The sequence below is a fragment of the Hakea prostrata genome, chromosome 9 (assembly GCF_041222555.1).
Source record: "Hakea prostrata isolate BN-2017 chromosome 9, UWA_Hpros_2, whole genome shotgun sequence".
Lineage (NCBI taxonomy): Eukaryota > Viridiplantae > Streptophyta > Magnoliopsida > Proteales > Proteaceae > Hakea > Hakea prostrata.
In genome coordinates, this window is record NC_142608.1 from 60,923,526 (window position 1) to 60,937,645 (window position 14,120).

Below are 14,120 nucleotides of genomic sequence, written 5' to 3' on the forward strand. Positions count from 1 at the left end.
TCCCAGATTTTCCATGACTGATTTACCCATGCTCCTCTCTTCTTCCTCCACCACCACCACTCCGGCAATTTCGAGGTGAGCTCCACCCGTTTTTGGTGGTGGCCTTCGATGGCGATGGATGCTTCCATGCTAATTCCCCATGGACCATACATCCCCCCCCCCGGTTCCACATAGCTCATAAAGTTCCCCATGGATTCTTTTGAGTTCAACCCTATGCAAGTATTGGTCTTATATAAGATTTCAATTCTATACCAAAATTGTTTACCATTACCGATATCGTGCCAAATCGTATTACAAATCAAACTTTTTTAATTCTCTACAGTACGGCATCGGTTCAGGTATCACACTGTTTATATATAAGTACGGAACAACTATTCGCTGAACCGTTTCGGTGGACAATGAACCGAAATGGCTGGTGCAAAAGAGATTTTTAACAAATTGTCAATCCGGAGATATTCAGGGGAACTAGCGAAATGCAGCAAAAATCGCCACAAAAAGTCACCGGTATCTCTCATTTATCGTTCAAATCCTCGAATCAAAACTGAAACCCTAGTTATCTCTACAGAGAATCAGTGTTTGAGAGAAGATAGAAATGGACAATAAACTGTAGCAGTTTATCATTTTAGCGTTTCAAAAAGAAAATAAGTGAGATGAGTGATTGATAAGAGCTCATTGAGTGGCTGAGCATAAAGATTTAAAGAACAAAGAAACTGCTACTTTACAGTTGCCCGAGATGGTGGTCCGGTTGTCATCCATGAAGATGGCTTCAAGCCTTCGACAATCAAACAAATAGCAAAAACCATACTGACTTGTTTATAAGATAAATAGAAGAAAGAAGAAGAAAGAAAAAAAAATAGGCATGAACCACACACGTGGTAGAACAATTAATGATGAGAGATGATGTTAGGGGTAAAGTGGTGGAGCAATTAATGAGGAATAAATGTTTTGGTATTTTGCCTTGTACCGGTGCAATTAATGAGGAATTTTTCACATTTTTATTCTGGTTTTTCACTTTTTCGACAAGTTTATCGCATGAGTCGGAATTCGATTCGCGACAGATGTCGCACTCGCACTCGCACTTATTATACCGAAACCGTACATACAGAATTTAAACCGAGGATAATTCTGTAAATTCCTGTTTCAACTTATAACCTTAGCCGATAACTTTAAATCCTCTTCGCTGAATGCCTTTCACCAGTTCACCGTGAATCATTTCGTCTTCCGTCTTCCGAGTTCCGAGAGAGAGACTGATAAAGTGGGAATTGATATTGAGTGCTCAAAAACTACGATTCTGAGATCGAATTTTCACTGCTAAAAGCCAAAAACTGCGAATAATCCTTTCTTCCTCATCCTAATCAAATCAATGCAAATACCTTACAGGTTTGCCAATTGTAGAGCTTTGTTTCTGAACGCGAAAATGGAGATGTTGAAATCGTCTAACGTGTTTTTTTTTCTTCTTTCTTTGTGGGTTGGGATAAAGAAATTGTCTAATGCAAGAGAAGGATTTCTTCTACAATCTACGAATCTGAGATCGGCCTCTTGCAGTGTTCAGCGGCAAGTCCAAATCTTTGGTTCAGGTTTCTCGTACTCATAAAATTTATGTTTTTCGTTCATATTGTTGATTTAGGGTTTCATAGAGCTTCAACATGCTCTTTTAGGCTTTTCTTTTTGTTGGTTATTTTTTATCCCATTCCAGGGAAGTGATTTTGTTGGTTCTTTTTTTATTTCATATCCGCTAGGACTGCTTCTTCTTTTTGTTAAAGTCCTATGTTGGCCCTTGAGCCTGTCTTTCATCTAAGTCACGAGTCTGTAATTGCGAGCGAGTAGTTTCAAGTTTCAACATACGGACTGTAACTACTATTGATTTTGCTTGAATTGAAAGCAGAGTATAACCCGTCAATGATTTGGGATTATCATAAATTTTCTTTTAGGTTACTATTTGAGGTGATGATATCCCTGTTGTGCTTGTTCCAAAATTGCGGATATTGAACCTGTCCATGAATCTTACTTTGGTTTTACGAATCATCGGGCATCGATGAACTGTTAGTTAGGATTTGTAAGTTGATGTTGTTGGAAAATGAGCACTAGTGAATGAAATCGCTCATTAAGAGGAGATTTTACAGAAATGAGTGCGAGATATAATTATGGATGGTTGGGTGTTTTAAATTCTAAGGATGGTTCATGCATGAAATGTTAATGTACATTTGAGCTTTATATTTTTCCAAGCAAATTTCATAAATGGAATGTTGTGGGACTTGAATGGGATGTTATGAGACTTTCGTTTTCTAAGGAACCTCTCGTTCCCCTAGCTTGGCTATAAATGATTGAAGCACTTTTGTTTCTCAAACTTGATTTATTAATAACCAAAACTCTTCATTTCCAAATTTGATTGTAAGTGATAAAGAGCTTTTTGTTTTCTAAGATTGTTAATGAGACATTGATGGTAATATGGTATGTTTCCCATGCCACCAAAGCCATCCACTATAAATTGAGACCCCCCCCTCTTAATGAAGATAAGTCTTTTTGGGATTTTTCTTTCTTGTGTTAAGATGGTCTTGAGAATCTTCACAATGTTTTGTGGGTTTTGTGGGTTTTGTTAATTTTTTATTGAAGTTCCCCTTTGACGAATAGAAAGATTTTAAAACTATTATCTCTTTCAATTTTCGAGTAATGCTAAAGTTCTTTTGAGAGTATTGTCATTCTTGGTATTCCAATGATAAAAAGGAAAACACAATTCAAGTTCGCCGTAGCGATCTACTTTGTACTGGTATACCATTGTTCATTGTTACATCACTCGAAGACAAACGTCTGTTGAATCCTCAAATACACTCCGAAGAGGACGATATAAAATCATAGGTGATTCAAATGAATCTATTAATATTAATAGAAAAATAGAAAATAAATCCATTCAAATAAAACCACAGGTCATTCTGGGATTCAATTATCTTTATAAAGATTCTGCAGTCCATGTCTACACCTAAGAAGAATTTTTAGGAGAGATGTGGCTCTTTCTCCTTAATCCGTGTTTTGTTTAATACATAATTTGATTTTAAAATAATTCTTTTAGTAAAAAAATATCATGTTATATAACATTAAAGTTGTTGACTTACACTGCATTCAAGTTGACCAACATGCAAGAAATTTCAGCAAAATTCACAAAAACATACAGTTTTCAGTTTGATTCCAATTCACAAGAAACCAAAACAAAGAAAAAAACAAAAAGGAACCCACTTTAACAGGGATCATACTGTTGTTCATGGCTAAGTGTGCTGTTGACATGGTGACAGCCCAAGTTCGAACACATAAAACTCAACCCTTTTGGCCCTTTTAACCTCTTCCAGTGCACTCCTTGTTTTTCCCGACTTCACACGTGCGCTATTCCTTTCTCCCCTTGTTTTTCTTTTGATCACCCTGGTGTGTTTGGTTTATCGGTGTTGTTGTTTTTTTTTTTCTTTGGTTTTTTGGGTTCTTTTTTGTTTTTTTTTTTTTTTTTTTTTTTTTTTCTTTTTTTTTTTTGGTTTTTTTTTTTTTTTCGTGCTTTTAGACTATCGGATGGTGTTCCCTGCAGCCGGAATATACGAAACCCTGGGTGGGGTATTATTCCGTGGTGTGGCAATTTGGCCATCCGTAACTCGGTCTGCGTTTTGTTTATTTTCTTGTTGCACTATTGGGTGCCTGTGCGGGTGGTCACCTGTGGTGATTGGCCGATTCCGCGGTTTTGTTTTTTTTTCTTTGTTGCACATATTGGGTGCCTTGATTGCGGTGGTGGTCCCGGCCCCCCTTGTGGTGTTTTGGCCTGTTCACCCCCCCGGGTCCGGGCCATACATATATAGAGAATGAAAGACATATCAAATGGTTGTTTTACAGTATAGAATCAACAATCCAATAGAAGCCAATGATCAAAAACCACCCATCGCCGTGATCTCTATTGATAGTTAACCAAATCAGAGAACTCATCACACCCAACTGTGTCAACCCATGAGGAGGAGCAAGTGAAATATTCTTCTGCTGTTGAATCATCACTCCAAACCAGAGCAGATTCGATTTGGGATCTTGAATCCTCAGACCCAACTGTACCAACCAATGAGGAGCAGGTGTAAATTTGTTCCCCTCTGGAACAGTCATCATATCTAACCAAGGGTGATTCAATTCTGACAGTTGAATCCCTGACCCCAGTTAAATCATACATTGAACAGAATGTAGCATAATCTTCCTCGGCATTACTGTTTCTTAACCAAGCTTCATGCAAATGCAACCCGTACTCCAAACCCTGCAACACCTCCCACATGGTGGGTCGGTCCACACCATCATCGGCAGTACATCTCCATGCTACCTCTCCAATCTTTTTCAATGATTTTGGATTGTAATTCCCTTCGAGCCTTCGATCAACAACTGTTTCAAGTGATCCTTGTTTTTCCCACTGGCAGCGAGCCCACTCTGCAAGGTATATCTCATCTCTAGGCAAATGTGAACTTATAGCAGGTCGTGCACAAATAACTTCAAACAAGACTACACCAAAAGAGTAAACATCAGACTTTGCAGTCAATTGTGCCCTCATGCAGTATTCTGGATCAAGATATCCAGCGCTTCCCTTTACAACAGTATTGACATGGGTCTCATCTAATGCTGGACCAATTTTGGCCAACCCAAAATCTGTCAACTTTGCTACCAAGTTTTCATCCAATAATATGTTGGATGTCTTAACATCCCTATGGATAATACCTCTCTCTGTTCCTGTGTGGAGGTAATGGAGTCCCCGTGCAACACCTATGCAAATCTCTAACCTTTGCTTCCATGTCAGTGGTGGGAGGTCTGTTCCATATAGATGACTCTTGAGAGTCCCTTTTGCTACGTACTCATTCACCAAAACCATCTCCTGTTTTTCGCAGCAGAACCCAATAAATGTAACCAGATTTATATGATGGACATTTGGTAGCAACCTGATCTCACTCTTAAATTCTGTCAAGCCTTGTTGCGATAGGGGATCGCCACGCTTGAATGCTCCAATGGTCCCGTTCTCGAGTACACCTTTGTAAACTTTGCCAAATCCTCCAACTCCAATCACCAATGATTCATCAAAATTGTTTGTTGCAGCTTGAATCTTTGTAATTGTGAACACATTTCTACAAATTCCATCAATAGCTGTGAAGCCATCAGCGAATGTGGAGCCCCGTAGATCTGAATCACCATTATCAAGATTAAATGCTGCAGTTCGGTCCTCATGCTTTCCAACTCTAATAGTAGCTAGATCTAGATATCCTCTGAAGATTTTAGATATTCTAGCAACACCAAGAGAATTATCCTTGATACTACTTGTGTTCTTTCTCTGCCTACGCAAAGATGCAAGCCTAGAAATTGAAGCTTTACCAGCTTTTAATTTCCGTAATGTAATTTTCCACTCTTCTTTGCTGCTTATATCCGACAAGTAAGACCCCAACACCTCCAGAGTAGAAGGTAACCCTCTTGAATAGGATACCACATCATGTGAAAGTTGCACATAATCCAGAGGAGGTTCATGCATCGAAAATGCATGCAAACTAAATAGTTGAAGAGATTTCTCAGGGTCCAACTCTTGAGGTAAATAGATTTTACCTTTATCAATCTTAGCCACATTCAAGATATGTTCATCTTTAGTTGCTATTATGACTCGACTTCCTTCCCCAAACCAATCGAGCTCACCGGCTAAGGCATCTAGTTGTTCATAATTATCAACATCATCAAGAACAAGAAGAACATTTTCCCTGCAAAGTCTTTCTGCTATTAATTTTTTCCCTCTATGATGATGACCTATGTCAAATTCTGTCTTGAAAAGATCTTTAAGAAGTCGCTTCTGCAAAGAAACAAGACCCATGAATTGATTTGCTTGTTTACTAACATCTGAAATAAAACTACGCCGATTGAAGGTTGAAAGGATCCGATTGTAGATAGCTTTAGCCATGGTTGTCTTCCCAATGCCACTGGAACCACACATTCCTATAAATCGAACATCATTGGAGCCGATACTTAATAAAGATAATAGATCTTCTATAGGGGAATCCATGCCAATGGGGTATTTACATTCAGCCAAGAGTGTGCTACCGACTAGTTCATCCTGAACCCTTCTGGCAACTAGTTCAACTATCTCTGCTTGGTCGCTGAAAATGTATAATAAGAATGAATGAACATAAAAAATTTTAATTCTGTTGGAATAGAAGGCAATTCGAGAAAGACAGTCAGAATACAATCTGCTTAAATTAGAATGATAACAAAGCATCAGGATAACTCTTTCATTTTCTAATTTATTTCATTACCAATTGACTTTGAGCAATCAAATAACCTTGGGCTTCAAATAGGGTAAAAAATATAATCCCTGCTGATATGTTAAGTGGATTTAAAGAGTCTCATTACTTGAAAAAGGACAATATCTAATAAATGATGATTCACAGATGAAATACTTGGAACAGTGAGTTACCTGTTCTTGTGAATTACTTCTCCTTTCAAACTTCCTATTTCTTTCAATGCTTTCCTCCAACTCTCAACGACATGAGGCTCAAAATTCTTCTCGTGCTCCCTAAATGCTTTTTCAAAACTTCCAGTCTGATTTCGAACATGGGATGGATCAACATGGAAGAATATGGGCAACACTAATTGACCATTAGACATGTAGCACTGAAAAATCTGAGCAAGTTCCAGCAGACACCATTTACTGTAAGCATACCTTTTGGAGAAGACAGGGATTGATATTTTAGACCCTTCAATCGATCTGAGCAAAGCTGGGCCAATAGCATCTCCAACCCACAACCTTTTACTATCCATAAACACATCGATGCCCCTGTCTTTCATAACTAGGTTAAGGAACCCAGTGAAGTTATGACGAGTATCTTCTCCCCTGAAGTTGAGGAACACATCGTAAGCAGAACATCCGGTTGTGATGGTAGCAGTGGTACTCCAATCTTGAGCTGCCATGATTCTCAGAGTCTCAGTTGCAGTGAAAGATAGATGGTTGCTCAGAATGCTTCGTTTTGATTTCTTTTTATTTCTCTCCAATTGGGCTCTTAGTGGTTCTTTCACTTTGAGGGAAAGTTGTTGGGAAGTTTCCTGCTTGCAACGAAATACAGAAGAGGGTGAGAGACAGCGGAGACTAGACGAGAAAATTGACTTGGATTTTTTAAGAAGCTGATAAAGAGAGAAGCCATTGTTGAATTCGAAACCAACAAAGAGATTGCATATATCTCCCTAGAGTTATCAAAAATTTCATAAAATAACCCCTAAAAATTTCAATTATAAATGTACCTCTATTAATTTTCTGGGTTAAGTAATGATTTACGATTGATAAAATATCCAGAATACCCATTTTACCCTTGCTAATAATGTCCATTTGTTCTCTTGTATAGGGAAGGTCACTTAATTTCAATCAAAGGAACCCAACCTACAGGATTTGCAATGCAACAATGGTGGACTACCATGAACCATCGGCCATAGATGGGCTGCTGGTTGATAATTTTTCTCGTTTTTCTCAATCACAATTCTTATTTTTCCACAATCTAGAGCATGGCTGATGGAGTCCTCATCATTTTCATATGAACTCTCTTTAGCATCCCACAATTTTGACTGAAGTTCTACTTAAATGGTAGTGGTAAAGGGTGCAGCTCAGAGAGCCCAACTTCTAATTTGAGGGCTTCAAGCTCGCTCCTTTTTAAAAGAAAATTTCTTAATTTAATTGAGTATGTTTTCATTTCGGCCAATCAAATACTTGAGTTAGTTTGAACCGTTCTCCAGAGGATTGGATGCTGATACAATGGTAGGCAATTTCCTACTAGTTTTATTTTTGGACTTTCTTCAACTTAGGTTGCGATTTTTCGTTGTGTTGCTGGGGGGCGACATGACTTTTGCAATTAATCAGCGATATATTGCCGATTTCTCGGCAATATGTCGCCATATGTCTAATAGTTGCATGTGTATATAAAAAATCAGTGGGGGAGGCGTGTTGTGGTTGCCCGTTGCCGTGCCAATTGTTGTCCTCTATCATCACTGTTTCCTGAGTCATCTTCAAAACCTGCCACATTGTGGGCCTCTGCTTCGGCAATGTTTGACTACAAGTTGCAGTAACCTCAGTCAAGATAGCCAACCGTCTCTTTTCCTCACAGTCTTCATCTCTCGTCATCCTTACCCACATGTGAAGCTCAGCCGGCATCAAAAAGGGGTGTTGCGATGGAGGTTTTCCAATAAGAAGCTCCAGCAGAAGAACACCAAAGCCGTAGACATCCGATTTTGGTGTCGCCGACGGCTGGATTTACGGGTCTCTGGAGCTTGGTATCTGGTGGAATTGCTGACTTTCTCGTCGGGGATGACATCATCCACAAGCACAACAAGGAAATAATCTGTAATGCAAGCTTCAAAGTCATGGCCGAGGAGTACATTGGAGGCTTTGAGGTTTCCATGGACCAGCTTTGACGCTTGGTGTATGTATGCCAGCCCTTGAGCTACATCCTCTGCTATCTTCAAACACGAAGTCCAGTGCAACGGCTTTGCTCTCGCTGATCTCAAACCTGTTCCAATAACAAAACCCAAAAAGGAAAATATAAATTTAGAAAACCACTCTACATTTTTCTATTTGTTAAACTGCAAATCTTCCGTTGAAAAATCGGGCGACATGTCACCTATGTCGCCAGGCACCGACACGGCTACACCAAGCAACATGCCGGTCCATGGGTCAAAGTATAAGACTCTAATGAGGATAGTTAAGTAATTTAACTTAAAATGTATGAGGGTTTTCTTGTCTTTTCATATTCAAAACGAATCGTATAAACATTTAGGGTGGCTTCCTTTTCAGGGTAGTAGATGAAATTTTTTATAAATCTAGGGGTGGATTTTTTTAAAAAGAGAAAATGATTAAAAAAAAAAATCTAGTAGAATTCATCCGTATCAAGTCACTTTTATATGGTACGAAAAGAGTTATTTTTTCTTTTTCTTTTTTGGTGGTGGTGGTGGAGTAAACAACAAAAAAAGGTAAATCATTAAATAATTATAGTGCATAATTTATAATGTGAACAACTCTGAGGGGAGAAATTTTGAATGGGTCCAAAATTATCATTGACGAAATTTCTCTCCCTATCCTATACTTTGTTTCTTATTCATAAAAAAATTTTAATTCAAATTTTCACATTTGTTCCACATCTACTTGTCTTTTAATATTTTTATGTACTTAAGTTATCTTTCTTTTCTTTATTATTATTTTTTTATTTTAATCAATGCCAGTCTTCTAACTTGAGTCAATTTACACTATTTAGTTCCAACATGTTTTTGTAAATTATCATACTTTTCTAAAAACTAAAATCAATTTCTTCAAAAAAAAAAAAAAAAAAAAAACTGAAACAACACCTACGACTTTTGCAGTTTTGCCACACCTGCAAATGCTCTAGGAGTTTTGCCAACAAGTGGTTTGCCAATCAGGGTCTTATAGAAAGCCTGATACTGAACTTACTTTGGTTAATTTAACAGGATTTGCTACTCTAATTATATTTTTTTATTTATTAATCAAACTCTGTCATTCAGGTGAACTTCCAAGATACTGATAATAGAACACTTTGTAAGGTCTTTGTCATTTTACAGTCAAACTTGAAACTCTGTGATAGTTGAAACTATTAAAAGCATGAAAATGTGGATAGTCTTCGATCGTTACACAAATACAACAACAACGAGCCTTATCCTAACAAAACAGGTTGACTTTTTCCCAAACAAATAGAATAGCTAATTTAATTACTTAAATTTCTTCCACAATCATATGTGGCATAGACGTTTGCTTTAAGAATGGGAGATCAATGGATCGATTAAGGATGATTTGTACCAATAAAACCTCTCCAACCCATTGTCTTACAATTGGCAAAAGATGAATATGTAGCATTTAACCTCAAGTGGTGATATAGAGGGATGAGTAAAAGTACCATTCAACCTCATTGTTTATGCATGGTTGGCTCCTAATGATCTTCAGACTTTATTTACCATTTTGTTTATGAACTACCAGAAAAATTTTAAACAAACAAAATAAAAAAGAGCCTCCATTAACTATATTGTACAGTATCAAGAGCTTCTTCACATTTGTCTTGTACAAATTATTCAATAAATACATCTTAACAAACTTCAAAATCTCCCATGGATTGGATTACAGGAAGAAACTTTTGATAAGAATGTAAACATTTGAATCCAACAACTGAAGTGTGCCCCTTCTTGTAACCATAGCAAATAAATCAAATCAGCTTCATGCAGCTGCCAGACACGACTCTAAATCCTGCAAAACTTGCTCCATTGTGGGTCTGTCCTTGGCTTTATCAGCAATGCACTTCGCTGCTATGTTCCCAAATTTCTTCAAGGATTTTGGAGAGAAGTTCCCCTTAAGTCGTGGGTCTACAATGGATTCAAATCTTTTCCTTTTCAGTATGGGGAGAGCCCATTCCTTAATGTGCTGCCGCTTGTTTCTGTTTATAGCTGGTCGCCCAGAAACAACCTCAAGCAATACTATGCCAAAAGAGTAAATATCAGATTTCAAGGTCAAGTGCCCAGTCATAATATACTCTGGAGCAACATATCCAGAGGTTCCCATCACACGAGTAGCAACATGGGTCTGATCTGGTTCAGGACCTGTTCTTGAGATTCCAAAATCAGTTATCTTTGCCACCAAGTTCTCATCCAATAGTATGTTAGATGACTTAATATCCCTATGGATTATCCCATTCTCTCCCAATGTGTGGAGGTATAGGAGCCCCCGTGCAACACCTATGCAAATCTCCAATCTCTGCTTCCATGTCAATTGTGGGAGATGACTCTTGCCAAAGAGATGCTTCGTAAGATCGCCATTTGCCAAATACTCAAACACCAAAATCATCACATCCATGTCCTTGCAAAATCCAAGAATGGAAACCACATGCCTATGCTTGATCTTCGCCAACAACTCAATCTCCCTCTCAAACTCTGACCGACCTTGTAAACCATCCAAATGAGCTAACTTGAATGCTGCCTTGGTGCCATCTTCTAGTACACCCTTAAAAACTCTGCCAAACCCACCCTCTCCAATGAAACATGATGGATGGAAATTCCTTGTTGCAGTTTTAATTTCTTCTTTTGTGAACAACCTGTGGCCAATTCCATCAATAGCTGTGGAGCTCTCTGGCTTCAGAACTTCGCTGTTGAATACAGACAATGTGGCTTGGTTCTTTGTCGTTGTGGACTGATTACCAACCTTATCAGTAACCATGAAGCCATTCAGATGCAGATATCCTCCAAGAACTTTAGATACTCTAGAAACAGGGTAGTTGATCATTCCAATGGTTTTATGAAGTTGCGGACGCCAACCGTGGGGATTGTGTTTTGTAGGACATGTTCTGGATCTCTCTTTGTATAGAGATGCAACGCTAAAGATAGATGTCTTGCCCTTGACTGCCTTCAATGTTCGCAATGTATTTTTCCATTCTTCTGTGCAACTTCTGTCCGATAGGTCATATCCCAACTTTTCTAGAGTTGAAGGCAATCCTCCAGAGTAGCGTACAATCTCATGTGAAAGTTGCATATGATGTTGAGGAGGTTCGTCCATTGAAAAGGCATGCAAACTAAATAACCGAAGAGATTCCTCCTCATCCAACTCTTGAGGCCAATATATTTTTTCCTTCTCCACTTTGGCCACATTCAAGATACGTTCAGATCTGGTTGTTATTATAATCATGCTTTTCGGACCAAACCAATAGAGTTCACCGGCCAAAGCATCAACTTGATCTTTATCATCCACATCATCAAGAACTAGAAGAATTTTCTCATTGCAAAGCAAGTTTTCTATCAATTTTTTCCCCTTACGATAGTGACCAATGTCAAAGTCTACATTGAACATATCTTTAAGAAGTCGCTTCTGCAAAGAAGCAAGACCCAGACCCTGCATTGCTTGTTTGCTTACATCTGGAATAAAGCTATGCCTATTGAAGGTTGAAAAAATACAATTATAGACTGCCTCAGCAATGGTAGTCTTCCCAATTCCAGGAGGACCACAAATTCCTATAAATTGAACATTATCAGAGCCACAACTTAATAAAGATAAAAGGTTTCTTACCCGATAATCTATCCCAATAGGATACTTACATAAAGCCAAGTGTGTTTTACTGACCAATACATCCAAAACTCTTTTTACAACTAACTCAATTACCTCTGCTTGATTCCTGCAAAGAATTTGCATGCAAAAACTAATAAGATGAAATTATTTATGAACAAGATAACATATAAGGGAGGTAATTAAACGGGATTTTATTATCAAAATTGAGAAAGAAATTGTACATAGGGGCTCAATGGATTCAGTAGAGAAGCATTTTCAAAATATGAAAGTTGAATGGACTGATGAAGTAATTAGATTGAGCTCAAGATATGGGAAAGATAACAGCTCCTGGGAGCATGCTGTATGTTGCAGGAGCACACAGAATTACCACGATTCCTTTGGAAATTTCTGCTTGACAAAACTGTGTATCTGCATGTATTTGAGTCCCAACACAAGATAGCACACCAGTTTTGGGTGAATTCTGCAGCTCATGATGCCAATTTAAGCTGATTTCAACGGCTAACAGCAATGGTCGAGCCAAGATTTCAAAAAATCAGAAAAGAAAATAAGAAATTAAAGGGAGGGATCCATGCTGATATTTCACACACGAAAGGTGGACTACAGAAAAGATTTCAAAAAATCAGGAAAGAAAATAAAAAATTTCAAAAAATTGGGGGCGGACACAGGCAGTACCGGATCCAAATCCCCTGGATATTGTTTAATTTTTCTTCTTCTTAGAAACAAGGGAATGAGAAAATTTTGTGGGACAGAGACTTACTTGTTCGTATCAATAACTTCTCCTTTCAAATCCCCAATCACTTTCAAAGCTTTCCTCCAACTATTCACAATATCAGGTTCGAAATTCTTTTCATGCTCACGAAATGCTTTCTCAAGACTTCCTGTCTGATTTCGAACATTTGAGGGCTCAATGAAGAAGAATACAGGAAAGACTTTCTGAGTGTTTGATGTGTAGCAGTGAAAAATCTGAGCAAGTTCCAGAAGGCACCATTTGCTATTTGCATAACCTACAGAGAAGACTGGGATCGAAATTTTAGATGCCCTAATTGCTCCAAGGCAAGCTTGGCCGATGGCTTCTCCAATCCATAGCTTTTCGCTATCAATGAAGACATTGATTCCTTTGTCTCTCATAACTAAGTTAAGGCATCCAGTGAAACTATTACGAGTATCTTCACCTCTGAAATTGAGGAACACATCGTAACTAGAAAACCCAGTTGAGAAGGTGGATGAGATGGTGGATGCGGCGGTAGAAGTTGAAGGTGTCCCTTCTGGTTCCGCCATGAAAATGCTTGCTCAAAGCTTCCTCTCTAGATTCACAAAAAAAGTAGTTTTTAAAAGAAAGAGTAAAGGTTGGCCGACGCACTTATCATTTATTAAGATATTTTATTATTTTAATATTTATTGTCTTATTCTATAGACTTGTCTCATCAATCATAGACTTTTAAATTCAATGTTGAAGAAACGTGAGACCCATTCTCATGGACTTTTCTTTTAGTGGCTACGTTAGACATATGTCACGTGTAGCAATTTCACAAGTCAAGTACCAAGTCCATGTTTAATAGCCAACACTCTCGAGTGGGAGTCGGGATCACCTTCCTGTTGGGGGAGCACGGAAAAAATTCGTCCAGTTTCCTAACCATGGCAAATCATATCGGGTATGGAATATAGGGTTATGATAACAAACCTGACGGATTGGACCCATAGGTAAAAAACACTTCTTAGAAAAAAAAATTTAGAAAAAACTCAAATTTTTACATGTGGGCCCCACTGTGTTTTTGTAGTTGGGAGGCCGTGGGGAGCACCCTCCCCCGTCGGAGAGATGATCCCAACTCCTGAATATCTGACACTTTTATCTTTTACCGAGCAATGATTATTCTCCAACACTTCAAATTGGTTTATGGTGAATTGTGGAGATTTTCTTGTACTTAAAAGGTACAATTCAAATTTAATAATCATTGATCATACAATATTTGTTTGATTTTATTTTTCATTTAGTTATTTACAAATAATTTTTGTGTCTTCTTTTAAGTTCAATTAATAATATAATTTA

The 14,120-nt window shown here is 38.0% G+C and overlaps 2 protein-coding genes across 3 annotated transcripts; both read right to left on the minus strand.

Annotated features, from left to right (window-relative positions):
- Positions 1 to 3,826: 3,826 nt before the first annotated feature.
- On the minus strand, positions 3,827 to 7,104 carry LOC149005973 (uncharacterized). 2 transcript variants are annotated; one of them, XM_089168521.1, is made up of 2 exons: positions 6,452 to 7,104; positions 3,827 to 6,134 (listed from the first exon to the last, which is right to left on the minus strand). In XM_089168521.1, exons 1-2 carry the CDS (start codon positions 6,943 to 6,945, stop codon positions 3,926 to 3,928), a joined length of 2,703 nt encoding a protein of 900 aa, XP_089024647.1. In that variant the 5' UTR covers positions 6,946 to 7,104; the 3' UTR covers positions 3,827 to 3,925. The 2 variants fall into 2 exon arrangements, with proteins under 2 accessions (XP_089024647.1, XP_089024648.1); XM_089168522.1 differs by having other exon boundaries at positions 3,827 to 6,576; positions 6,698 to 6,769.
- Positions 7,105 to 9,977: 2,873 nt separating this feature from the next.
- LOC149005974 (uncharacterized) lies at positions 9,978 to 13,389 on the minus strand. The gene is made up of 2 exons (XM_089135586.1): positions 12,831 to 13,389; positions 9,978 to 12,179 (listed from the first exon to the last, which is right to left on the minus strand). Exons 1-2 carry the CDS (start codon positions 13,349 to 13,351, stop codon positions 10,238 to 10,240), a joined length of 2,463 nt encoding a protein of 820 aa, XP_088991712.1. The 5' UTR covers positions 13,352 to 13,389; the 3' UTR covers positions 9,978 to 10,237.
- Between the last annotated feature and the right edge of the window lie 731 nt (positions 13,390 to 14,120).

Excerpts from the sequence above, each read along its gene's own strand:
- LOC149005973 (XM_089168521.1), bottom strand. The coding sequence starts at position 6,945 with ATGGCAGCTCAAGATTGGAGTACCACTGCTACCATCACAACCGGATGT. Across the intron at positions 6,135-6,451 it reads GAAGTAATTCACAAGAACAG|CGACCAAGCAGAGATAGTTG; the intron begins GTAACTCACTGT and ends ATACATTTTCAG.
- LOC149005974 (XM_089135586.1), bottom strand. The coding sequence starts at position 13,351 with ATGGCGGAACCAGAAGGGACACCTTCAACTTCTACCGCCGCATCCACC. Across the intron at positions 12,180-12,830 it reads GAAGTTATTGATACGAACAA|GAATCAAGCAGAGGTAATTG; the intron begins GTAAGTCTCTGT and ends AATTCTTTGCAG.